The sequence below is a fragment of the Orbilia oligospora genome, assembly GCF_000225545.1.
Source record: "Orbilia oligospora ATCC 24927 unplaced genomic scaffold scaffold00097, whole genome shotgun sequence".
Lineage (NCBI taxonomy): Eukaryota > Fungi > Ascomycota > Orbiliomycetes > Orbiliales > Orbiliaceae > Orbilia > Orbilia oligospora.
Genome location: NW_011645654.1, coordinates 941,579 through 967,934, shown reverse-complemented (window position 1 = coordinate 967,934; position 26,356 = coordinate 941,579). Strand labels below are relative to the sequence as shown.

Genomic DNA, 26,356 nt, shown 5'->3' with positions numbered 1-26,356 from the left:
TTCAAGCTTAAAAGTAGGTAGATAATCAGGATAGGCTGCAACGTACTTCCTGTTGCCTATAGAAACTAGCGAAAACCCTCGGATTCCATTGCGAGACGTACGGCTTGCATCCGGGCGAGAGCGCACTGCATATATCTTTCAAAAGCAGCTTCACGAGAGAATGCTGAGCTGTACAGGCTTGGATTCTCTTCCATCATTGCCAAGTCCTTCGCAGTTTTACCATCATAGTTCTTTATCTCCACATTGGCGCATTGTTCAACCAATTTATTAACCATTTCGGGATCTTTGGCTATAGAAATCGCCTGCATCAGCGGTGTATTCCCGGTGTTAGTATTAATCGCATTAATATCTTGTTTACTGCGAAGTAGTTGTGTGACGATTAACCCTCGCTGAGGGATAGGCGCTGACATCGCTAGCCAAAGAGCAGTGACCTCCATATCCCCTGCTCGGAGACCGACGTCTGCCCCGTTATCGATGAGGATTGTGACTACTTCCTGATGGCCCTTCAAAACCGCGCCCATGAGAGGGGTAAAGCATTGAGCTGTAAACCGTCCGTTGATATCTTCGCCTGTGCTTAAATACTCCCTTAAGCTGCTTTCGGTAAGTTCGCCTTTGACAGAATCTGTCCAAATAGTGGCTGTAGTGGAGGAGAAATGTGTTTCGTTTTCTTCCAAGGTTTGTAGGAGTGGTATCAATTCATGTACCAAGTTTATTTTATAGCCATTGTTATAAAGCAGTTTCACAACTTTATGATCGCCAGTTTGCACAGCATACGATAATGGTGTCTGTTATTTAGTTTAAGTAGAGGGTCCATATGGGGCGTAAATGAAAACTTACTCTCTATGATAATACAGACCGTTAACCTATCATCAGCATTCAACGTGGCCTAATATCAATCCGTTTGATGGTTGCGGATTCATGGATTGACTTACATCGTTATAAAGAAATCTTGTTTGCACACCACCGGCAATTAGATGTTGCACTATTACGGCACCTCCTCGCCGTATTGCGTGTACAAGTGGTCTACATCCATCTCCATCTTCTAAGTCCGGCTGAGCACCATTTTTGAGAAGCAGCTCTACCATACTAATATCGTCATTCAGTATGGCTCGTGATAGTGGTGTCTAGTTCTTAACTTCAACATTGAGGTATATTCTAATATTGATAAGTCAACTTACTGTCTACAATAGTCAGGTAAAATAGCATCAGTAATTGATCAATTAAGCTTTATAAAATTGCGCAATTGCTGGTACGTCCACTTACGTATACATTCTAATAATAGCCAAGAACCGTGATTTTAGTTATTGAATTGACCAAGTAGACGTTTTCAGCAAAGGTTAGATCGACGTACCCCCTATACAAAGAGTACTATTAGCTATGAACTAAAGCTGACTTTGGTTCAAATTGAACAAAACTAGCTATAGAGCTATAAATCTCATCCCCTATAACAGATAGCAAAGTTAAGGGTAACAGTATACCAGTAACCCATAAGAAGTAAACCCTGATTCAGAACAGCGCTAGTTTCACTTACTCCCTACAGTATTTAGATCAGCCATGCATCAAAGAGGAGCGGATTTCGTTTGGCTCATTCACTTACAGCAATATAATATTTGTAATTTATTTTCGCTCCTCGAGCAAGAAGAAGCTGCGAAACCACCAAACTCCTAGCCTCTATGGCCCAAGACAGTGGCGTTTGATTATATTTATTTTCTAGATCAGGGTCGGCCAGCCCTGTATCAAGCAGTAGCATAATGACGTCCTTATCGCCTTCGTTCACACTAGAAAAAAGTAATGACCGAATTATAGCTTTCTTTGAGCCGATCGCCGTCGTGGTTCCACGCTTCAGAATTAGCTTTACTACATTATCATTTCCACTACAAATGGAATAAGATAACGGTGTCCCTCCAACTCTATCCTTTAGGTCGACGCGTGCTCCCAAATTGAGTAAGAGTTCAATTGTTCTCACATTTCCGCTCCAAACTGCATAAACTAGCGGTGTTCGGCCGTACCTATCCACAGAATCAATCTGAAGTTTCTGTCTGTACAGTATCCCCGCACCCCATCGAGGCCAATTGATATTGGTCAGCACCTTAACAGCGGCTTTGTGTCCATTCCCTGCAGCCCAAGATAGTGCTGATCGCTCGTGTGTACCATCTTCAGAGTTTACACCAGAGCCCTCCAATTCAAGAAAATGTTTTATCGCTGTTATTAGTCCAAAATACGATGCAATCATAAGGCTGGTAAAATTCTGCTCCGGGAAATCTATATTTTGGGTTGTCCAATAGATTCTCAACCAAGTTAGGCAGCCCTTTGACCTTGCATCGCATAATCTTAGAATGGATCTCGATTTTATATTATTAGCTTCCATCCGTGACTCTAGGACATGAGTCGCCCAATGCTTGGCAGAATAATCCAGAAATACGTGATTCTCGGTGTATTGGGATATTGAGTTTTTACCCAGGGGGTGGTTTTCGAATTCTGCAAAAAGCAGGTGTCGGATACATACCCTAGCAAGAACTAGGTGAGAATCCAACAGCCTAATCGAGTGTTTCCATTTGGGCTCGCCCTGGGTCCTTTTAGGGAGATCCGTTAAATCGTTTTGAATCAAAAATTCCTTTGCAGTTTGGTGAAGTAGGTAGATTCTCGAATGTATGACTGTCACAAAGAGGCCGCAAAGATCCCGTACACACTCTCTAAAACGATCTTCTGATTTGAGTTTAAGGTTTTTATATGACCGCTGATTGCTCTTAAGCGCTAATGCCAGGTTCATTTCCTTCAGAGTTAAGGGCCGTACTGCCGCGACTACGATGTGTAGTAGTCGCTTTGTTTCCTCAAAATTGCGGCTTTTAGATACAATTTTCTCGTATGCGTCATTAACCGTTTTCGGAAGATAGGAAGTCGCCTTGATTATGCCAGTTTTATCGATATTAATATCGCTCTCGATTAAGTTGAGAACGAGATGAGTCCATAAATATGTTCTATTAGGAACATGTAGAAGCTTTTTTAATAAAAGATGTTTTTCTTTACGTCTAAGCTTTAGCCGTGCCCCGATATCTCGAACTCTGACTCTGATGAAAGTATCAATTTCATGTGAAATTTTCGTCACTTCGGCGTCGCTCTCCCCACTTAGGTGAATGACTGGTAATCCAGTAACGCTTTTGTGTGTTCTGGGTATAGCACCAGGTAGTTTTGGTCCTGCATCCGGTCCCTTAGGTAATCCCAGGGTCTTTAGAGGCTGAAAGCTGCGTCGAATTTCACCATAAGGTCGGCTAGTCAGGAGAAACCTCAAATTGAGAATGCTGTCCGTGCTGTATAATTTGCGTAGTGCTTGAGCGAGTTGGGATCTTCCCAGATCTTCGCATTCGTCAATTGCATCGAGGATACAGACGATCTGGCCGGCGTTTTCGTCCTTTGCTGCGTTGAGTAGGATATTCCAAAGTCCGCTAAATGAGCTTGTGGGCCCTTCAGCGATCTCGAACTGCTCGATAATCGTTTCAGAAAGCAGGATACGTTTTTGTATAAAAAGTTGACGTAGAATACTGCACAAAGCAATAGTAGCGCTTCTTTGATCTTCGAAGTCGTCTTTGAAAAAGAAATAACATGTTGTTCTAGACTCGGTGGTTGGAAGGATGGAATCGACCAGATATTTTACGAGGACTGATTTTCCGCATCCAGGATCTGCGGATACCCAAAGTGTTCTTGATGTCGATGTCTTATTCTCTTGCCAGTCTTTAAAGAGCTCGTGACCCACAAACCACTCGCATGTCCCGCTGACTCGATCTGGATTTCGATCTTTTCGGTCTTGGTAGGGTGACTTATCAAGTTTCCTTAGGATTTCTCTTTCTTTTTTCTTTAATTTTTCCCTCGAATGTTTGTCCTTAGCAATGACAATGGACCTAACCGACAATTTAGCAATTATAGAGACGCCGCTGATCCAAATGAACTAACCCATGGTTGTAAACGTTTCCTTGAATCCCTACGTGATTTCCGGGGTTGTTGAACGTAGTCTTGTTCATGTTGGCCATTGATTCTCGCTGCTATCAACCTCCTAGTTAAGTTTAGTCATTTCTCTTGGAAAGCTAAACGGATTTTGGTCTATTCAGCGTCCAAAGTGGTTATTAGATATCCATACAAACTGATTCAAGTCCCAGATTTTAGAGTTTAACGGGAAGAAAATAGTGAAACTTTTGGAATATGGGGATTTAGGCTCGTAACTAGGTAGGTGGTCGGTTGAAAAGTGATGTTTGAAAGAGATCGAGACTTGACGGTACCGAGTCCCAAGCCTAATATATTTTCACTCGAGGCGCCCTGGTTTGTACGCTACCTATCGGTTGTCTGTCAGATTATTCTTGGGAGGATAATTACTGAAAACGACGATACATCAATAGCCTGCCACATCAGCCTGCATGATATACTGCATGTTTGGCGTTTTTGTATCAAACCAACTATCCTACAACAGATATATATATAACCACACATACACATAGACAAGCACACATATGTACATAGATCTCGCTCTGTCCAAGGTACGATATCTTATACAGCCTTTAGCACACAGAAACAGAATGTCTGGGGGGGGGGGGGGGGGGGGGTCAGAAAAAATCGGGAGCGTTCTTATAACAATAATATCTATTGATTCATCAAAAGGCGTTCTCGGGCTGGCATGAAAACGGGCCAAATATGCAAACGCATGCTTGCGCCGGAGTGTGTTGGATTCTTCACAGCGCTTTCAAACCTTTGGAATAAAGGGGTTTGAGCAGTCTCGTAACTAGACTTTTGTGCTACGAGACCAATTTTGTTGGTGGGCAAGTACATGTTGAGAAGGAATCTCAATACATAGGCTGCCACCGCGAATGTTCCTTTCTGATCTTCTTCTGAACTTTCTATTTCTGGGCAAATTTATCTGGTATGAGAATAGATTGTCTATAGCTACTTACAAAAGGTAGATTGATGCCTTAGTTATACATCAAAAGTTGCGGGGATCGATAGATTCAAAAGAGAAGAGACTAACTACGTACTTTGTATACATAAGAAATAGAACAGACGTACAGTTGTGAAGGAGTGGCCATGGTGAACGTTGCATTCGAGTTTCAGTTATCCGCCCCGGCGCTGAAGCTTCTACTCTCGCCTTTCCTTCACATTGACTAGCAAAGGACCCTTCGTGATTGGAACAAACAAGGCTTTCCATTGCATATTTTCTTCCTTAAACTCGTCTGAAAAACTTACTTCATATCTCCTGACCAATCTTGCCAATGTCAGGGACAGTTCACCCCATGCTAAATTCAGCCCAATACACACCCTTGCGCCTCGGCTGAACGGCACGAAGTATTTCTCTTGCTCTCTTGTGTCCTCTGCCAGCCATCGTTCCGGATTGAATTTTAGCGGTTCAGGAAATATATCTGGGTTAGTGTGGTAAAAGTACTGTGAAGTTGAAGTAATTGTTCCAGGGGGCAGATAGTGGCCCATAATTGTCGCACCGCTCGGAGGTACGTCTCTTGGTAAAGGTCCCGGAGCGCCATGGGCGAATCGGAGCGATTCCTTTAAGCAAGCTTGCAGAAACGGGAGGTGTTCCAACGCTTCTTCGCTTACGTCGTCCCTAGGGTTTTTCATTACCGTCTTGAGTTCAGAAAGCAACTTGCTTTGGATATCAGGGTTTTTGACTAAATAGTATGTTGCTTGTGTCAAAGTATGCCCCAATGTATCCATACCAGCAGAAACGGTTAATAGCGCATCAGCCCCTAGTTCTGAATCTGTTGATGCTTTTCTTCCTTTCTTCGGGTCGTCCTGGAATAATTGCGCGAAAATAGTGACCATATCTTTTTCTCCCGCATCCCATCGACTCTTCTGCCTTCTGACGGCTGTGCTGCACTGGTCTGTAAAATCTAGTACAGCCGATACACTTGGCGAAATCTTGCGAATAGTAGCTCTATCTAGTTTCTCGAAGAACCAAGTGAGGAAAATCATCAAAGGAGGAAATATCTCAGCGAAAGGCGGGATGTCGAGCAGCGATTCAAATGCCAGAAGCCAATCCGGCGCAAATGCCGGATCTTCAAGGGCCTCGAAACACTGCTCGTATGAGTATGTTGTTATGACGTCACAGGCAAGACATCTAAATCCTCTACTGATATTGATCGTATCCATACCATCGAGACGATCGAGGAATTTGGAAACTTTTGAGTTGATGAGACCCTCTAGTCTTCTAACAGATTGTTTTGAAAAATATGGCTGCAGCGCGCCTCGTCGGAGATGGGCCTCATGGAAATCCGTGATGTTGAGCAGAGAGCCCTGGGTCGTCAGGTTCGTATAGAGTGTTGCTGATTTGGGATATTTTGTGCCCACTTTGAAAATTCTAAGAAATCGTATTAGATTTCCCCTGGTTTCTGAGCAAAGATAGCCCATTCTTGGGACATTTAAGGGCTTGGATAATTACATACTGATTGTAGGTATCTATATCATTGAAGTGGATCATATTCGGTGCCGTTCTAACAATCGGCCCTATATCAATCCGTGGACAATAAGTTACTCTATCCCAAAGAGACGAACGGGCAGGAAAGGAAAATACCATATTTTTCATGCCAACCCTGTAATCTGAACAAGAATGTTCCTTTGTTCCCGTTTGTCGTCCAGTATACCCGGGAAAAATACAACGAGATTAACTGGAACTTTGGTCCCGGGATACCAGCTAACGGATGGAAATAGACTCGATATATAAACCGCACGGGAATATAAACAAAGACACAAGAAAACACAGATGCACCGCCAGCGATGAGTGCATATTGAAGCAAGTCGCCCGTAGAGAGCGATTGAATATGCTGAAGGAGTTGCTGGGGCAAGTTTCCCAAAGTGATATTGGGGAAGTAGGAAGCCATTTTTGATGTATGGGTGGTTTGGCAAGCTTAAGAGAGGATTAATGTCCAGACAGAGCCGCTTTATTATATACTTGGTTTTCCTGATAGGTTGGTTCTGGGATTGTAGACGGAGAGCCGAAGCGATGTCAGATTTTGAGTTAGTCGGAACCCTTTTTCGCCGACATTTTCATCTCGTAATGTGAGCATCCCGATTTTGCCCGTTATCTACGGGGTTAGAAATTGAATAAATCGAAATTTTGAGTCATAGTGATCCCGTGCATTTAATGTAAATTTGCACAAAGTTATTGCATTTTACCAGGCTGTGATAGCTGTGAATTTGATGGCCGCCGGTTTGTGGCACACAGTAACACTTAACTTGTGGACTAGATACACTATTTGCGTTGTTTTTGTTGGCGTTCTGCGGCATAGCTGCTCTGCTGTGGAGCTGCAATTGAACCCGAGCGCGAGCCTCGACGCCAGGCTTCAATTAATTCACTATCTAATATATTAATACTCGCTCGATCTGATCTAAAAGGAAAAAGAATGGGAAATTTACGAGGATTTTCAGTTACAGCTTTATTTCTCATAGAGCTGCCATCGGGATATCAGGACTGGGATTGTTTCAGCCGTAAGATGACGTTGTTAAATGTAAAGAGCACGCTGCAATTGGTTGCACAGAACGCTGGGTTTGTACGAGGCAAGACTCGGTACGGAGGCCGCGGGGACCGCTTAAACCAGATGCAGACACCCATGGTACCCAGTGACCTCCTATCGAGTTTCGATTTGTATTTAGAACCACAAACTAACAATACCCAATAAGAAAAAACCCTTTCCTGAGCTCCTTAAATCAGCTGCCGCCATGGCTAAACCGTCGATATTCCGATATTTCATATTAAAATATTATAATAATAATATTAATACGAGGCATGAGCCATTTAGTCAAGACAGCCTATTTGGCAACAAGTTAGGATCGATGAAATGCGAAGGATTGGCAAAATCCCTCTTCTTAATGCAAGGCATTAAAAAACGTAAACTTTTGACGTCATGGCAATTATATTTATCCTTAAGAGACTGCAATTATTTACTGTACAATTTTACGTAGTGATACATTTGGGCTTGATATGATGAATCATCCGCCTTGTAAACTACACCACAGGTTTGGCAACCATACGAGCGGCATGGTCGATAACCAATGGCTTGTACTCTGGCGTGCCGTAGTAAACAGCATTTCCGTCGTCCGGTGATGGGCCATCAGACAAGAAATCAGCGTATTGCCAGTACATATCTCCAGCAATTTCTACGATGAAGCGTTAGTATGAGCGTTAAAATATACCAAGGCAGGTTTATATGATTTGAATCGACTTACTAGTATCGTAGTAGACAGTATCTAGCCAAGGCAATCTTGTTGCGGTATGGTTGTCGGAGATGTCGCCGTACTCTTCGAGAATAACGGGCTTACCAAGCTTCTTGCCGATTTCGTCGTGTTCCTTGATCCATTGCGAACCCCATTCGTAAGGCATGCTCCCTATATATCACTTTTCGTCAGAAACTCTCTCTTTCACTTCACTATTCATTCGTTCAGGTACTCACATGCATGTGGCCACTGGTGGAAAGTGCCAAAGTCCAGAGTTTCAATGCCCAAATTCCTCTCAAAGTCGACTCCCTCACCTCCTTGGTAAGGATATGCACCATCGCCGCCAGAAACCAACCAACCCTCGTCACCGAGAGTGACCATGTGCCTGCTATCCAAGGATTTGATATACTCGCTAGTCGACTTGGCCCAGTTGTAGATGATATCGGTTGAGCATCCCTTGCATCGGGGCTCGTTACCCAATTCCCATGCGAAAATAGCGTTGGAGTGCTTGTATCGTCGGACGACGGCCTTAATGTACTTTCGGTACTGAGCCTGTGCAGGGGCAGATGTGTACCAGTTGGTCGCGTTGGTACCGAAGTAGTTACCGTAGGCTTGGATTCCACCGTAGTCGCCCTAAAGTATAAAGTTAGACTAATCCAAATATCGATATCTTAGTTTCGAGAAGTTATCAACATACCCAGTTGTTGATAAAGGGAATAATCAACTTGATACCGTAGTGAACGGCCTTATGAACGACGACATCCAAACGTTGGAGACCATCGGGTCCAAGGTTGATGTATGGCTCTTGTCCAGGAATCAAAGCCTGGTAGTAGACGGTTCCTGGCTCCGGAAGAGAGTTTACGTCGTTAAATCCCCAGACACGAAGGACCTTCATTTTCGACTATTCCAGAACAATCATGTCAGCGGCGAAGTAGCGAATTAAAGTGGCATATCCCAATTATACCTGTTTCAAGTGCTTCATAACCAAATCGATATCATTGTCGTTTGTCAAGAATCCAATCCAGTATGTATTGGTTCCCATGAAGTATTGAACCTTCTCGTCGATCTCGAAGAGTCTTCCAACCGGTCTACTGAAGGCAGCATGGTTGGGGGCCCGTTTCTCGACAGCGGGAAGGGCAGATACTGCGACCGCCTGAATGGCGGCCAAAATCGATAGTGCCGTCTGGAGCTTCATATCGGACTATGAGAGCGGAAACAGTTGGTTCACCTGAGGTACAACGAGGTTGAGTACATGGGAACTGCCATATTTATAGGCTTCCTCCGAGTGCTGGCACCTATACAAAGTTTTCCCGTCATAATGATGAATCAGGCAGTCCTCTGTCTCCGGATCCTTCTTCGTAACGTTGAATCTGTCGCTAAAGTCCACACTCTACTAAATCATAGAATTCCTGTCGTAGTATCGCCAAAAAAACGCCAATCTCGGTTGTGGAACCGGCGAGACTGAAGCCGAGGCTTGAGTAGGCTAAGGCGGAAGATTGGCCTCTTATGTAGCCGTTAGCCTACATGTTCCGCTGGATGAACGAACGCCAATGCATAAAAGCTTCGAAGCGAAGTCTTTTCCGAGACGTGCTGTGGGGAATATGACAGAGAACAAGCTCAGACAAGTCGAAGACAAGGACGCCACACCCACCGCCGAACCTTATGTGTGACGAGTAAAGGCAAAATGTATTTCCGAGTCCCATTCCAGGCTTTAATCACTTCGCTACCTGGTAAGGATTCTTACCTTGTTCTGGGACTTTAGCCGTCAACACAATTGCTCAAAATCCTGGTTTCGCTGTGGTACAGTGCGAGCTTTCGGATCGAATTGTTCCGATCTCGATATGGGGATTGTAAGCTAGGATTGCAAGTAGATCCTAGCTTTCGAATAGCTTCGAACCACAAATGATCTGAAGGGATGCAGGAACACGCAGATTGTCCGGTTCCGTCCCCGCACCCTGATCCGATGCTGTCCGCGGATCCGTCAATTCAGCGCGAGGATTGATTCAGGCTAACTCTCAGAAACTTAGGCTACGGGCTACATGACTCCGGGTCATCACCATGTACAGCATCTACCGTAGTTTCGTATATCATAAAATTACCTGTTTGGGAAGTCTACCACCTTCAGATAGCCCGACGTCTGACGCAGGCTTTGACTGTGATGTATCGGTCTGTTGCAATCTTGCGGCTAGCCATATGTGTTGTTGTTAACGTTGCGAAGTAAATTATAGGTTGTTGATCGACTTGGAGAAATCCGGCCATTATAGAAGTATGGGATTATATGTTTTTGGTTTAGAGGAGCATTTTGCTTTCCGTTAGTTCCTTATATGGCATCCATTTGAGGGTACAAATGTATAGGAATACTCTCTAAGACGACTTTTTTGCATCTCAGTCTCCTCGTATTTAGCTATGAATCGACATCCCCAATCGAGATACTGTCAATAACTCCTTATATAGATTATACTACTTTTCAACTCATAGAATATAAACATCCCTACTTGTAATTATTTAGCTAGATAAATCGGCAAAGGCCTCTTGCCCCTTTACATGAGGTTTTTTTGGGAGTCTCAAGGCTTCGGGCGTGGAAGCTAGCGCAGGTTACACAGACGAGTCCAGGTATGGGCGATCCTGTCTCTATAACCCAGGGGTATTCTATCATGGAGCGGTCAGCTGACGACTTTTATGGTCTAAACGATCCCGAGAGCCTGGTTTACAGGATCGTATGCATAGTGCTATATATCGGATTGGTCGCCCCGACTAGACGTACCGCTAAGTATGTGAGAATCAAGATTGCAAGATGTGTTGGGACCTGTTGTATTTCTAAACTAGCAAAAGCACAGTTTGGTTACGAGACTGCAAAAGGCTCCGGTTCGCCACCGGGTTAGAAGGAAGGTACTTTGTACGACATAGCCGACGTCATATCAAACCCGACGCTGCACGGTATATCCATGGTCTTCATTCATGTGGTGATCGAGATATTAAATCAATTCATACTTTAAGTACGCGGTTGCTTGCATACTTGCCTGAGTCTTGGGCCTGGGCTTCGTTATCGTTCTTAGAGAAGCGTACAGAGCTGCATACAGCGCTCCAGTCTCGGAGCCTAGGCGGACGAATAATATACAACATGGCGACGAGAAATATAAACTTCCAGAAAAGTCTTCATTCATTGCAAAGAGCCGCACTCTCGCGACCCGGACATCAGAGTTGTGTACCGACACGCATATCGGAGCAAATCCAGCGAAGATATAAGTCTCAAATATCCGAGAACGAAGCAAGCAAACCTCAACAAGTAAACCCTACCGAAAAATCAAACGACAAATCGAAGCCTGAAGTCAAAAAACTTTCGGTAGCAGAAGCTGATGAAGCGTTAAGGATGTCAATGCGGGATATTGATGGTGGAGGAGAATGCTCAATTGAGATGGAAGGCGGGAAATTCGTAGGACTTCGTCGAGGCGTCAAGGATAATATGTTTCGTTTGATATAGCGAACATGGGCAAACTTTAGGAGACAGCGAATTCTTTCGTTCGTCTTTTCGCTCGTTATCGGATATGATAGGTGCCGAGATGGATGCACTGTATGAGGTCAGTTTCTGTGTCTTTTCAGACAATTGACAATAATTGATAATAATCCCAGCTCTAGAGCGCATTATAATATTATGCAAGTATGTATATACGTATGATCCGACAATATCAATACGATGTATAGTTTGTCTGATATAGTTAGCGTTAATCAGGTTGATGGCACTCTTGTGCTTGACTATATTTTGCACTGCTACCTAAAATTGAATGTAAATCGTCTGTACACATACACGCCTCAAAACCCAAAGGTTGGAGGCTCGAAGTAGGTATCGATCCGTGCCTAGGCCTGGAGTATTGAAGTCGCTAAGCTTATCGTAATGTAAGTATAAGCGCTAACCATTAAGCTAATCCGCCCCGCAAAGTCATAAGTCAAAAAATTGTTGACAAATGGTTCTAATCACACAGTAGCGCACAAGACAAAGGATGTTCAAGTCGTCAAAGCTCGGTACCATTTAAAGCCTGGATATTGGCGTCAGCCACCAGATATCAGGCTTAAGCTTGGTCCAACCCCCCAAAAAGTTGATACCTCGCCTGGCTGCAGCTGGCACACATGTTGCATTACAAAAACAACTTGGCGCAGCCCCAGCCGCACAGGGCCGATTACGTGATAGAAAATTCGACTGTCATTGCAGAAATATTCGCGGTTAGGCTTGGGAGTCCTCAGCACTTAGCTTAGGCAGGTCGGGATATATAGTTCGCATTTTGGGCTGGCTAGCTGGGGAACGTGTCTCGGCTATACAATCTTGGTTTCCCGTGCCGAGGTGCCGCAAGATCTCGAGATCGCGTGGAGCATCCGTCTGAACAAAAAAAGAGTTAAGTGATAAATGATAAAGATGGTAAAAGTCTAAAGTCTAAAAGTCTTCGAGAAAGAGAGGTTTCGAGTGGAAGATATTACCCATAGACCTGGTTGAAGTCTCTAATTGAAAAAAGTGAATTGGGTGGGTGATTACGCCAGCCCAATCGCCATCTTTCTAATTCACATGCGGGACCCCGCCAAGGTTGGTCAAGGTGCAACCACAGCATCTCCAAGGGTGGAGATAGCCGTGGGCTGAACCTGCATATTTTTTAATGATGAGCCCTGAGGCAGCTAGCTGCATTTGATAAATTTATAAAAGCATCGATACTTCTTCAAGCAGCCCGTCACATGTACATGTATATGTATTATGACTAGTCAGCTTTATGTTTATAAGTATCACATTTTGATTCTAAGAAACCTGTGGACCTGAATGAATGCTCTGGCGCAACACAGGAACACCTGAATGCCAGGCTCAAGTTCTGTCGGAATGTCGATATTGACGATAACGCTCAATCCGGATATGCAATGTGCATACATAGAGAGGCTCTGAAGGTTGTAGCTGCAAGTTCCTCGAATGACATGTACGGGTGACATGATATCGATATTCGCCAAGGGGTTCTCCTGCGGGCATGGCGAATATATTAACTGCATGCTGGGATCGAGGTCTTGTTAAACACCCGCATCTTGATAGTGCGTTATATAGCCACACAGCTGTCTCAATTCGAACGATCAGCAGCCCCAGCTGGGATGCATACGAAGCTTCCCATTCCGCGAATGCGGGTGTCCTTTATGGGCAGCTGGGACAGCCCCGTACATAAAGTTTGGCGCACCGAGCCGTTTCCCTTGCAGAGCATGGCTGCACACTGTCGACGCAAAATTCAACTTGCTTGCTTCGACCTCCAATTTTTTTTCCTCCTTCCTTTCTCCTCCTTCTATTTTCAACAATAACATAAACAACATCTTCAAACCTCCGTCGACCGACCTCAATCCTTTCCTTTGAGTTCCAGCTCTTGTAGTTGTATTTGCTCCTTGGTGTCTACTTCGGCTCGTTCTTTGACTTGCTGTCGTTTGGGTTGCCGTTGCTTCGCTCTGGCTGATATCTTGGCTGGGTTTAACGTTTGTGCTACCTCAAATTAGGTGATCAGTACCTAGGTAGGTACCAACGACTACAGCAATGATTGCCCAGGTTGTCGGTTTCGACAAGGACTTAGTCCTTCCGTCCATTCTTGTAGCCTTCTCGGTTCTTGCTGGATATGTAAGTATTGCGACAAGTACCTAGCTTCGACGTCTTAAAAGCGATGGAGTTTATAACTGACATTCTTAGGTCGCTATCCAATCCATCTACTATTTCTACTTCCACCCACTGGCTTCACTCCCTGGCCCTTTCTTTGCGCGTATCACAGACCTCTATGGCGGGTATCATGCCTGGACTGGACGACACCACTATCATCTCTACGAGCTTCACAAAAAATATGGTTAGTACTAGTAGAATCGATATTTTGGGTAGCAATAAATTTGAACTAACGTGTTCATCCAAATGATATAGGTCCTGTTATTCGGTACGGTCCAAATCGTGTTTCCTTCAACTCTGCCACTGCTGTCAAAGGTAACCTTCTAACTTCCGTCGCCTTGCATCTGTCAGAAACAGTGGATAGCTAACTTCAGGTATTCTCGAGGGCTTTAGATATTTATGGTGCAACAAAGCCTCTCCGCAAGTCCGCTGGTTATCGAGCCCTGCTTCTAAGTGGGAACGTTTTCAGTCTCTTCACATCCATCGACAAATCTTTCCATGGGAAGCGAAGGAGAATCATGTCACATGGGTTTAGCGATGCAGCTCTTCGTAGCTACGAACCCATTGTCCAGGAACGTATCGACAAGTTCCTTGAGATCCTCACCAAGGAAGCCGGAGCTGATGGCTGGGGTGCATCCAAGAATATGTCTCGTCTCTGTAAGTTCTATTGTTAGTCAGCTAGCTAAGAAGGTAGTTTACAATAACTAACAAGTTTTGAGGCGCTGGTCTGACCTTTGACGTTATGGGTGCTTTGGTGTTCGGACAACCATTCAAAATCCTTGAGGATGAGAGTGGTTTGTCGTATGTCATCGATGCCATTATTTCAGCCAGCCGTAGCGTGGGCGTTATGGTTCACCTCCCCGTCTTTGGCAAGAATAATATTCTTTTCAAGATCCGAGGCTTGTTCCGTCTTCTCTTCCTGAGTTTGAAAGATCTAAAGAACATTAAGGCGTTCTTAGCTCTTAGTGCAAAGTTGACTAGAGAGAGGACCGCCCAGGAAGCCGCGAAAACTGCTGGTGAGGATATCGTCAAGGCCCAAGGTGTCCCTAACAAGGATATTCTCGGTTGGATTCTTGCCGCTACCGATCCAGAAACAGGTGAACATCTCAGTCTTAGTGATGTCTGGGGAGAAGCCCGTGTCTTGATTATCGCTGGCTCCGATACGACTTCGACATCACTCTCTGGTGCTCTCTATTACCTCAGTCGTAACCCTGTTATTCTGAACAAGCTCCGTACCGAACTTCGCACGACTTTCTCATCCGAAGATGAAATCTGGCCAGGTCAAAAGATCAACTCCTGTTCCTATCTCAAGCACGTTATTGAAGAAGCTTTGAGAATGAGTTCTCCAGTTGGTGGTATCCTCTGGCGTGAAGCGGCAGTCGACCATGTTGTTCAAGGAGTTACCATCCCTGCGGGTACCGATTGTGGAGTTCCAGTCTACTCTATCCACCATCACACAGATTACTTCCACGATCCTCATGTATTCAACCCAGACCGCTGGGATGAAAATATTGTTGGCGCTGAAGCTGTGGCTGCGGCTAAATCTGCTTGGATTCCCTTTCAGATTGGATCTCGTGGCTGTATTGGCCGTCCACTGGCCAATATGGAACTTACCCTTACTCTCGCCAGGATCATCTATAGTTTTGAAATCCGAGTCGATGAAAGCAAGCGCGGTGTCGGCCAAGCTGATGTCATTCCCGGGCACACTGAGTTCGAAACTAAAGACCAGCTCACGGCAGAAACTACCGGGCCTTTTTTGCAATTCAAAAAGATCGAGGCTTGAATTCTGATGAGCTTATTGGATTAATTTCTTGTCTTTCTTTTTCTTATCTGTGATTAAGTTGAGGGTTTTGTTTTTACTTTTCCGATTACTTATCGTTGTTTTGCATACATGGGAAACGGGTGTATTGTATCGTATTGCTTACTATTGTTCTAGTTTCTGTTAAATTACATTAATTACAGAAGAGTTTTTCCCAATACGAAACTAAGCTTTTCTATACATATTTTCATTTTCGGTTTGAGCGTAGTTTCACTTTTATCATTATCTCATAAGCAGTGGTAGATAAACCTACAGCAAGATCTTTCGAATATTAGAATACATAGGTAATCTCATGGTTTTAGCTTGATACACCTTCCCTAAGAACGCAAAATATTAGTTTTAAGGAATTTTCCTGCCAGGCCACTGCTTAACATACAGCAGCCGAAAGGGTCAGACTGTTCCTCTAACCTAGATTACTGGGACCTTAGTGATTTCATTATATTATATATTCATCTATAGAACGACCTGTTCTACTCATTGTATAAGACCTCATTAACTACTACCTATATGTGTATACCGCCCTACTCATGCATGTACCAAAATATAAAAATCACAATTGCTTCACAAACAAATACTTACGTCAAGACGTCCAACCCGAGGAGCGATCTAAATAACTTCAACAATATCCCTATTTATAGGCGCATTCCTATCCTCCGTGATCTTCTTCACCATCATAGCAGACCCATACTTCACCCACGCATTCCAAGTCCTCTGATGATCCTCTCCAAACCTATTTTCATACATCTTGAACAACTTCTCCAACATATCCAACACCGGATTTTCATACAACACCAGACCCCTCCTTTCGCACATACTAGTCAAAGCCTCCATCGAACTCCCCGTCGCACGATGTAATTCTCCAAAGGTATCGGATCGGTAAAAAGTACTCCTCCTCAAAAACATAATCGAGCTTTCCCACTGTTGTAAATGGCCGTGGATCATTCCTAACAAAAATGATAAATGTGAGGAATCGGGGGCACGATGTTCTAGATCATCGTTTCGTGCGAGGGCGTCGGTTAGTGTCTTTGTGGATTTATGGGTTAATCCTGCGTAGAACTCTGCCTTTCCGAGATCTCGGAGAGCGTCGGCGTATTGCTTTGACGTCTTTTCGACTTCTTGGGTCTCGGAGATTGTTTTGTTCGCTTCGTTGATGATGGTTATGGCGATTGGTTTGAGGTTTTGGTTTATTAGAAGGCGGGCCATTAATGCTAACGCGGAGATTGTGCGGCCGTGACCACGGCCGTAGCGGACTAGGCATCTTTGGTGGAAGAATTGAACTAGCCGGGTAGCTAGAGGACCGTTGGGACTGAACGGGAGGACTTGGGCGAGTTGGTAGAAGGTATCCAGTGCATGTTGGTGGAGCTTCATGTCCAATTTATCGAAAGCGCGAACAGCTATTTCTAGGATTTCAGCGGAGACTTGAGGATGGCATACTAGACCTAAACACATGCCGAAGCTTTGCATCGCACGAGTTACGAAGTAGTGACCTGGACCATATTTTGTGACAAGAGTTGGGAGGTAGAATATTCGGGCGACATCGTCTAGATATAACTTTGTAGTTTCGAAGGCGGAAGTTCCTGCGAAAAGACCCCAGAACGCTGGGAGGACGCTCAAGTAGATTTTGGAAACGGGGTCCCAGTTCATACTCAGCATTTCGTGACCTCGATCGGGGAGGGGGTCTGGATCGTCTAGATATTTTAAAACGCTAGTACATACTCCTGGAGGTAAAGGCTCTATGGACTCTGTAGGGGTGTAGCCTATTTTTTCTATTTCTTCGATTGTAGGTTCTGGGTCTAATGGCTGCTCTGACACGATGCATATGGCGTTTCGCTTGACTCTTTCTATCCAGGCCGTACAGATAGGACGCAGGACTGCTGTGGCTTGGTGGAAGCCAGATGATAGGTCTAGGGAGAATGCTTGACCTTGCTCTACATGGTCTTCCATTGCAGCGTTTATGACAGAAGGGTCCTCGGGTGGAGGACGGGTTTCAGTAGGTGCGCCCGAGGGGGAATTAGAATCATTTGCGGGTTCACTCGGACCCGGCGTGGTTGTTTGGGCATTGTCCGGGTCCGCCCCTTGGAGGGTCTCCGTGGGGATCTCGGGCACGGATTCATCAATCAACTAGAAATATGTGTTAGCACTTGAGCCGATTTGGTTCAATGTCGAGATTGTGCAGATTTCCAGCTTACTTGGTATAAGTCAGGAATTGCAGTTTCACCACCAATGAGGCTCATGGCCATCATGGCCTCCTCTATTGGAGTTGTAGTACTGTCTTCTTGAAGCCATCTTGCTGCAGCTTTTTGAAGAGGAGTGATATGGTCCTCTTCCACCGCAGTTTTGGAGCTTACGCTTGAAGCACTCGGGGTCTGGGCAATGAGATCGATTTGTTCGTCTTCATTTGGGCCTGGAATGTGTAAAAAACCGGTTAGCGGACGGTACTTAATCTTTTCCCATGCAAAGGTTAGGGCAAGATCGATTTTCATGCATGAACTCATTTCAAACCGTCCAATCGAAGCTGCATGACCCAGGACGCCGGAACTACCCTCGGCCGGACAGAAAAATACAGACTGACCTTGTGCTTCATTCTTGTACCGTTTCAGCACCTTATCCACTTTATCATCTGGAATCTTCTCCCCGGTTTCCGCATACTTGAATACAGTCCTTTGCTTCCCGGCCGCCCGTCGCTGCAAGGTCTTGCTTACAATGTAGCGCCGACGAGTGGCATTAATACGCACCGTGGAGTTCCAAGTTCTCAACACGTGCTTTAATTGGTGGAGCCTAGTTAGGACACAGAACAGAATTTCAGCATGGGAACTTTCTTGTTCCGATAATTCAACTTATGCGATTTGTATAGGGTTGCTTCTTCTTCTTCCTCCCGTTCTTCTTCTCCTTCTTTGGATGGAGGCCCGCGTGTGAGAGCCCACGGTTATGTCGGCACGGGGTGAAGCGAGATTTTTTGACCCACTCGCGTACCCGAACGACAATATCGATGATGTTATAATTAAATAAAACTTACTCGACATCCAGCTTCCTCTCGGACTTCAATAGTTTCACGATCTCATCTAATGGTACATTTTCAGATCTCTTTCGTAGGATGTATGACTTGTGGGGTTGCCAATCTGTGGACTTGTTGTATCGACGCGGTTGAGGTCGCGACGGTCCCGCCCAGAACTCCACATTCAAATCAGAAGTAGAAGCTGGAACAGCAACAGCAGCGGTAGCAGGGATTGGATTCTGCATATCGCCGCCGGCTCGCTGGGGGATTTCAACGGGTTTCCGGTTTTGAAATTTGAACTTATGTCCCAGTACAGTGCAGCGAAACCCTTCCCTTTGGTAGTTCTCCCGAGGGTCCTGTTACGTATGCAGGTATAGGTATACACACACACACAAGCACACACGTCGTACGAGACTTTGGGAGATTCACTACTATTATTTAGACTGGGGTTGGGACTGGACGGGTTTCTTTTTCGGTTGGCGAGATATTTTTCGGGAATCGATACTTCGTGTGGCCATGTGGAAGTTGGGGAGGGGGAATAGAAAGGGTGGCCGGTGGTCAATTCAGAAGATGAATCTTCGAAAGAGGGTTAGCTAAAACCCGACAGCCTCTTTTTCTCTTACAATTATCTTCTTATCAGATTTTAACCCATTCCTTTGCAGTGCGAGCAGAAGGCTGAGAGGCGGCCGAAATAAGTGACTGAGCGTACGTATGTATCGACTCGACGCCACAATCACAGTTATTATTACGTCAGTGGTTTCCGGTTAGTCAGATCGGTTGGCTGGAAGGAGCCTGATCGTTCAAACCTTCGCTTGAATAAATCAATCGACATTTTACAAATTTACCGGTAGTATTATATAATACAACTTTGGAATGTCCGTACTCCGTAGTATACCTTTAAGTAGCTCAGGTACGCACACACGGTACATTGGGACCATGGCAGACCAACTAGTTTGAGCTTGTGTAACTGCCAGATCTTAATTCCTGTGTACCTAGCATGTATACCCTGGACCTTGCGCTGCGAGCCAATCAAGAAGCTTGATCGCCGCTCTTTTGGCCACCGTTCGGTGTCGCACAAGTTATTTACGGACAAACCTCTTTTCAATGGAGAATGCTGTTCGAATAAAACTGATATAAGGCGCAGTTGGTTTGCCCTATAATTTATGATTATATAATGTTATATTGGTTAACCTAAGTCGGTATACCCATTTTCACCTCGAGCTCACTTCTCTCCTGCTGTTAACTTATAAATCTATAATCGAGGTTTTTATATTTAGAGTTAGTTGCCGATATATCACCAATCAGTCTTGCACAATATTGATATCATGATCATGACGCGGCGCGGGGCTAGTCTCACCATGCATCAAACTTATAGAAAAGCTAATTTATTGATTAAGCAAAATAAATCACCTAAGTTCTCGTATACCGAGCCTACTGGATCGGCAAAACTATGATGTTACTAAACCTAGCTTGACCTCCTGGCCTGGGCTATCGATCGAGTATACAAATAAAGCCTTCAACCATCATAGGCCATGCCAACACCAACCTTCGTATAAAACAAGAATTAAGCCTTGCGCCAAGGGGGTTGGCATATTGAAATGTTGGCCATGCTGCGCAACCGTTCGAGTTCATTGTTCGATTGATCCGGTTGATTACTACTACAGTACGAACTTGGCCAGTAATTTCACCTACGATTTCAAGGGTCAGTGAAGCCAAGTAAGGGCCACAGGGTAATATAATATCGTTGGTTTAAACAAGCTGACTTTGCGCGCTAATAAATATCGAATATAAAACCGCATGCCAACATTTCCATTTGAAACTGCTATGGATATTATATTTGAAGCGACGACTTCTGTTGGTGTTGTATATATATTTGACAATGTCTGTTCAAAGTCTTTTTTGGCTTAATCAATACGCTGTATATAATAAATTTATGAAGCGATAGATATCGACAGAGATATACAACATTTCTCGAATCTGTGGCACGGAATTCCAAGAATTCAATACAGTTTCAAGTAGACAGGGAAATCGTTAGTAGTTATTAGAAGCCTAGCTAGCCTCGAATCCAGGCGGTAGAAGCTAAAAGCCAATATCTGTACACTTCCACTATCATATTTAACTACAAATCATCTGTTCATGACATGTGGTTGTCAATGCTGTTTAAACTTCGAGAGAAAAATTACTACTTGTGTCACTACACCTTTTGAATACCAGATATCCACCAGGGATTCAACCATGTTACGCCCAAAGTTCAAAATCTCTTCCTTCTTAAGCTCGCTAGCAACCCTCATAACCACTCCAATTAACCATGTAAACGCGGCTTGCATAGAAGTACCACAAGACTACGTTCCCGGAGAATGCAGTGTCGCAGTCATGTGGCACAAAATAACCCTCTATGAAATCGAATACCGAGAAAGTCGCGAGGGAATGATCACAGACTGGATTTCAGCCAACATACGGGACCCGCTAAATAGGCAGATCACAAATAATGTATACGTAAACTGCAGGGGGTATCCGGGAATGGAGTGCGTATTCAATTCCGGTACGCCTCAACAGTTGGTGATCAGTCCGCAACATCGACGGGAATATTTACAGTTCTGGTTTGGAGACTTGGGATGGAATACTGATCCTGAACCGATGGCGGGTCCGACGTTCGTGGGAGAGGGTGCGAAGGATAGGAGACCTTATTGTGGGGTTTATACGGATTGGAAATTACTTGAATATGATGGTGATGATAAGAAGTCGTATAAAGATGATCCTGACCGCACTGTGAATACTATTCATGTGAGACTCTTTTCCCCGTTCCTAAATCATTTGTCGGAACGGTATAAAAAAAATCACATATTGAAACTAACAGGCTGACAATCCTCTTTTTTTCTTCCATCTTGGAAAATTTAAAGGAAAGGGAAGTTCGTTGTCAATTTTATTGCGGCCGAATTAATTTCGATGATAGTTCCATCAAACCATATCAATGTGCGCCACCTCCAAATGCAACGACAGTGACAGCGACAATGACAAAAACAAAAACGAAATTATATACTTCATTGAAGACGGAGACGAAATTATATACTTCATTGAAGACGGAGACGAAATTGTATACTTCGTTGAAGATAGAAACTAGGTTAAAATATGTAACCGAGACGGCATCTCTATCCATTGGTCACGGTCCGGTTTATGTACCCATACCTACTATGAGTTCGAACTCGACGAAGCCAAGGTACCTTAGTTCGAACTCGACGAAAACAAAGTACTTTAGTTCGAACTCAACGAGGTCAACGTATCGGATTGGTCGACCAGTGCCTGCGACTGATTTGGATCGCAGGAAGGACGGATAGATTGGAGAAGTTTTTCTAGAGTATCTTACAAGTTTGGTAAGGGTGAATTTTTCCCATGATGGCAGTAGGTCAGCGTTTGTAATTTGCTTCGAGTATACTATATTATAAATTTTAAAGGTTAAAAGTTTGAATTTAAACTAATATCTTATCTAAGAAGCTTAACAAGCTGTGATATAGATCTCGAGAGAACTGAACCCAGGGGAGCTTTAAGAAGTTGGGTAGCCGGCACCGGTGGCCGCGGTACCAGTTAAGAGAAATTCGATTCAACTATCTTTTGTACATACCCGAAAACAACTAAAATCTGGCTTCCAAAAGATGGAAACCGGGAATGTTTTAAAATTGTCATTCAAGGGAGATTATATAACTCTGAGGTGTTTGGGCTTCACAGCTGGTCCAGGCCTTTCAACTTCGCACTTAGCATCCAGGTTTATAAGCTGGGATTTGACTGCCCATATGGCCATTGAGCACGCACTGCATTTTTGTAATTAAATACAAGACCCTGTATATACGAAAACTAATATTATGAATAAAAATTCCCATCCGAAGATGCAGATGTCAGGGCTCCGATCAGGCCACAAAATGTCGCGTCTCCGAGAAGTATAGATTCACTGTCATGTTCATATGCATACCATTAGTCCACTCACCGAACATCCACGGTCTCCCGCCGACACTTCAAAAAAATAGTATTTCCACCCCAAAAATCCTATTATGCAGTTTAAATCAATTTTCATATTTTTTAAAGGAAGTAATTAACCAGCACTATCAATCCCGGATTATCAATAATCCGCGGTTCGGAAGGTTCCCTGCCATCTGTTTCGTGGAAAATTGTATCCGTTTCCCCACATCGGATTAACCTCAACTACACCCTGGACCCTCACCCAGCTTCGACAGCTCCTAGCTTGATGCGGCTTTTTTTTTGTTCGAATTTTTATTATTTTATTATTTTTATATACATTATCCCGCCTGGGTGACTGTTAGAAATGGGAATCCTATGAGGTTATTAAAGAATCTTCCGGCGTGCGTGGGGTGGTTGAGTTTTTTTCTCTTCTCCTCTTTCACTTTGTATTGCAATTGTGTGCATGGTGCATGCATGGGATGACGAGTATAAAATGTAGCCCGGTTGTGCATTGCAGGTCTGTCAAGCAGCTCGGAAAGCTACCTGTTAGATAGCTATAATATTTTACACGAATTCGAAGAATATATCATATTATCTCCTCGGTATATCTTTGAACTGTCACCCGAATCGTATCATATTATCGGAATTCGAAAAAAATACAGCATTGCAATTGTCGAAGCAAAGTCTCCGAAACTGATACGATACTTGCATTATCTACCAATCATCTTTTCTCTATCAGTTTTACCTATTAAATCGGATTTGAATTCAACCAATCAAAAAAAAAAATCAATCAATTGATATTCCGACCTTCGCTCGAGCTCAGCAAGTTAACTAGCTCTGCCATTTTAAAGCTTCTGATCGAATTCAAGAAGAAGAAGAAGAAGAAGAGAAGCTAAGATCTAATCGCTTAGACACGTGAAAAGAACAAACGGGTTTAACATGTACAGGGGGCCCCGCCGCCTGTGACAGCCAATTCTCCGTGTTTAAGCTTCCTCGACCAAAACCCATTAAAACATTTCTTCCGTCCAAAATCTGAGATCTTCTTTCGACACGTTTTATATTTAAATTACATCCTCTCATTTTCTTAATTTTATTTTTAAAGACACCACCACCACTATTAAATTGACTTTTTGCCAGCTTTTTCTCTTCTTCTTAAAGATCTCTTGCCAAATGCGCCTCCTATAGTGTTCACCCACCAACCCACCCAGCAACAGGTCACCCCGCCATAGCTCCCCGCCATATCCCTCACAACCAAGAAAGAAAAAAAAAGGAGAGAAAGAGGGAGAGAAAGAAAGCGAAATGACGTTCCGGCGCAAACTCGCCTACACCGCTGCCACAGCAGCCGGAGTCTCAGCAATCGGCGGCGCAACCCTCTACAACGTCCTAAGACCTCGAGCCTACCCAGGCGACAACCCCAAACCCATCACAAAGCCTCCAATCTTCCCAACCTTACCATCTCGAAAACAACATCTCGAAAACCTACGAAATGCAAAAGATCCATTCGACGTCCTCATCATCGGTGGTGGAGCCACCGGATCTGGAATCGCATTGGATGCTGCTTCCCGTGGATTGACCGTTGCTATGATCGAGCGTGATGATTTCGCTGCTGGTACGAGTAGTAAAAGTACAAAACTCGTGCACGGTGGTGTTAGGTATTTGGAAAAAGCGTTTTGGGATGCTGATATAGATCAGTATAATTTGGTCAAGGAGGCTTTGAAGGAACGGACGGTATTCTTGCATACGGCACCGCATTTGAGTGCTTGGTTACCGATCATGTTACCGGTTTATGAGTGGTGGAAGGCACCGTAGGTCCTTTTTTCTCCGATTCGATTGACAGAGAAGGATGGAATGGAGTGTTATTAACTAGAGATGTTCTCGGTATATATTTTAGGTATTACTGGGCTGGTACAAAGGCATACGATGCTCTAGCGAAGCTAAGCGGTGAGGGCATCGAGAGCAGTTACTTCCTGACTCGAGGAAAAGCCCTTGAAGCTTTCCCTATGCTTAAAAGAGAGAAGCTATGCGGTGCTCTAGTCTATTACGGTATATATTACACAACCTTTATGCCCAAAGTGATTTTACTTTGAAGGTAGACAGCAGCTAATACAAGGTATCCTACACAGATGGCGCCCACAACGACTCCCGTATGAACGTCACAATTGCCATGACAGCAGCCCTTTACGGTGCCACTCTCGCCAACCATACCAACGTAACCTCCCTCCTCAAAGACCCCATCACCGGCCAAGTCAACGGCGCAACAGTCCAAGATGTCCTCGACCCTTCCTCCAAACCCATTTCCGTAAAAGCCAAATGTGTAATAAACGCCACAGGGCCGTACACAGATACAATCCGTAAAATGGACGACGGAGAATCTCGTGAAATCGTTGCTCCGAGCTCAGGTGTCCACATCGTCCTACCGGGTTACTACAGTCCTCGCAAAATGGGTCTTCTGGACGCGAATACCTCGGACGGAAGAGTAATCTTCTTCTTACCATGGGAAGGAAACACTATCGCTGGTACAACCGATGCCCCTACCGAAATCGTCCAACAACCTGTTCCGAAGGAAGAAGAAATCCAATTCATCTTAAACGAAGTCTCCCGTTACCTAGCACCAGATATCAATGTTCGTCGCGGTGACGTTCTGGCCGCCTGGTCCGGAATCCGTCCACTGGTCCGTGATCCAAAGGCCAAAAACACAGAATCCCTAGTTCGAAACCACCTGATCGACGTCTCCAGCTCCGGACTCCTCACCATCGCCGGTGGTAAGTGGACCACATACCGTCAAATGGCCGAAGAATCTCTCGACATAGCAATCGAAAAATTTGACCTAACACCCCGTCCGAAACCCCTTCCATTCTACCCAACTTTTGTCGCCGAAAACGACGCAGACTCGGACGCCGCATCGGCGGCAAAGGGTACCTACGGCATGCTAGAAATCTCAGGAGATTGTAATACCGATAAATTAAAACTCATCGGTTCTCACGGTTGGAGTCCTACGTTGTTTATCAATCTAATCCAACACTTTGGCGTGGATACGGTAGTAGCTCAACATCTTGCCAGTGCGTATGGTGATAGAGCATGGACCGTCGCATCTCTCTGTTCACCCACAAGCCTTCGTTTCCCGGTCCGTGGCAATAGAATATCTCCACTATACCCTTTTGTTGACGGTGAGATTCGGTATGCGGTACGTCATGAAATGGCTGAGACGGCAGTCGATGTTATTGCTCGACGGACACGGTTAGCGTTTTTGAATGCTCAAGCGGCGTTGGAGAGTTTACCGTTGGTCATTGATACCATGGGTGAGGAGATGGGGTGGGGGAAGAAGAGGAAGGAGAAGGAGTGGACTGAGGCTGTGAAGTTTTTGGAGAGTATGGGGTTGGCTGAGGGGTTACAAGGGATCACGAGAAGTGAAGTTGAGAAGGGACGGGTGGCGCAATGGAGTAAAGAGGTGGAAGGTGGGATGTACAGTCGGTTTAGTGGTAAGTTATAACTTTACTCTACATTTTTTTCCATGGTTTATCTTTTTTTTTGAGTTGATCTAGACTAACGATGTTGTTTTAAACAGGACCAGCAGAGAGTGTATAAAGTCCTTTTGAAGCCACAAAAATGAGTATATATACCTAACTGGTTATATACCTAAAATACAATCCTCTTTTTTTCCATGTATATTGATTGTGTATTTTTTTCTCTCTCTCTCTCTTCCCTCTACCTCTGATCATAATTATTG

At 44.4% G+C, this 26,356-nt stretch overlaps 8 protein-coding genes across 8 annotated transcripts; 4 read left to right on the top strand and 4 right to left on the bottom strand.

Annotated features, from left to right (window-relative positions):
* Nucleotides 1-65: 65 nt before the first annotated feature.
* Nucleotides 66-4,016, bottom strand: AOL_s00097g278 (uncharacterized protein; the record flags this gene model as incomplete). The annotated part of the gene is made up of 6 exons (XM_011126111.1): nt 66-785; nt 933-1,124; nt 1,291-1,354; nt 1,479-1,534; nt 1,598-3,896; nt 3,949-4,016. The coding sequence occupies 6 exons, from the start codon at nt 4,014-4,016 to the stop codon at nt 66-68; spliced, it is 3,399 nt and encodes a 1,132-aa protein (XP_011124413.1).
* Nucleotides 4,017-5,118: 1,102 nt separating this feature from the next.
* On the bottom strand, nt 5,119-6,869 carry AOL_s00097g277 (uncharacterized protein; the record flags this gene model as incomplete). The annotated part of the gene is made up of 3 exons (XM_011126110.1): nt 5,119-6,349; nt 6,435-6,495; nt 6,563-6,869. 3 exons carry the CDS (start codon nt 6,867-6,869, stop codon nt 5,119-5,121), a joined length of 1,599 nt encoding a protein of 532 aa, XP_011124412.1.
* A 1,124-nt stretch (nt 6,870-7,993) lies between these two features.
* Nucleotides 7,994-9,397, bottom strand: AOL_s00097g276 (uncharacterized protein; the record flags this gene model as incomplete). The annotated part of the gene is made up of 5 exons (XM_011126109.1): nt 7,994-8,145; nt 8,215-8,373; nt 8,439-8,835; nt 8,900-9,103; nt 9,167-9,397. The coding sequence occupies 5 exons, from the start codon at nt 9,395-9,397 to the stop codon at nt 7,994-7,996; spliced, it is 1,143 nt and encodes a 380-aa protein (XP_011124411.1).
* A 1,926-nt stretch (nt 9,398-11,323) lies between these two features.
* On the top strand, nt 11,324-11,683 carry AOL_s00097g275 (uncharacterized protein; the record flags this gene model as incomplete). The annotated part of the gene is made up of 1 exon (XM_011126108.1): nt 11,324-11,683. The coding sequence occupies one exon, from the start codon at nt 11,324-11,326 to the stop codon at nt 11,681-11,683; it is 360 nt and encodes a 119-aa protein (XP_011124410.1).
* A 2,064-nt stretch (nt 11,684-13,747) lies between these two features.
* AOL_s00097g274 (uncharacterized protein) lies at nt 13,748-15,647 on the top strand (the record flags this gene model as incomplete). The annotated part of the gene is made up of 5 exons (XM_011126107.1): nt 13,748-13,828; nt 13,898-14,048; nt 14,120-14,179; nt 14,258-14,521; nt 14,584-15,647. 5 exons carry the CDS (start codon nt 13,748-13,750, stop codon nt 15,645-15,647), a joined length of 1,620 nt encoding a protein of 539 aa, XP_011124409.1.
* A 642-nt stretch (nt 15,648-16,289) lies between these two features.
* On the bottom strand, nt 16,290-18,923 carry AOL_s00097g273 (uncharacterized protein; the record flags this gene model as incomplete). The annotated part of the gene is made up of 3 exons (XM_011126106.1): nt 16,290-17,804; nt 17,873-18,461; nt 18,700-18,923. 3 exons carry the CDS (start codon nt 18,921-18,923, stop codon nt 16,290-16,292), a joined length of 2,328 nt encoding a protein of 775 aa, XP_011124408.1.
* Nucleotides 18,924-20,913: 1,990 nt separating this feature from the next.
* On the top strand, nt 20,914-21,799 carry AOL_s00097g272 (uncharacterized protein; the record flags this gene model as incomplete). Its single annotated transcript, XM_011126105.1, has 2 exons — nt 20,914-21,462; nt 21,632-21,799. The coding sequence occupies 2 exons, from the start codon at nt 20,914-20,916 to the stop codon at nt 21,797-21,799; spliced, it is 717 nt and encodes a 238-aa protein (XP_011124407.1).
* Nucleotides 21,800-23,928: 2,129 nt separating this feature from the next.
* AOL_s00097g271 (uncharacterized protein) lies at nt 23,929-26,214 on the top strand (the record flags this gene model as incomplete). The annotated part of the gene is made up of 4 exons (XM_011126104.1): nt 23,929-24,434; nt 24,521-24,672; nt 24,753-26,108; nt 26,195-26,214. 4 exons carry the CDS (start codon nt 23,929-23,931, stop codon nt 26,212-26,214), a joined length of 2,034 nt encoding a protein of 677 aa, XP_011124406.1.
* Between the last annotated feature and the right edge of the window lie 142 nt (nt 26,215-26,356).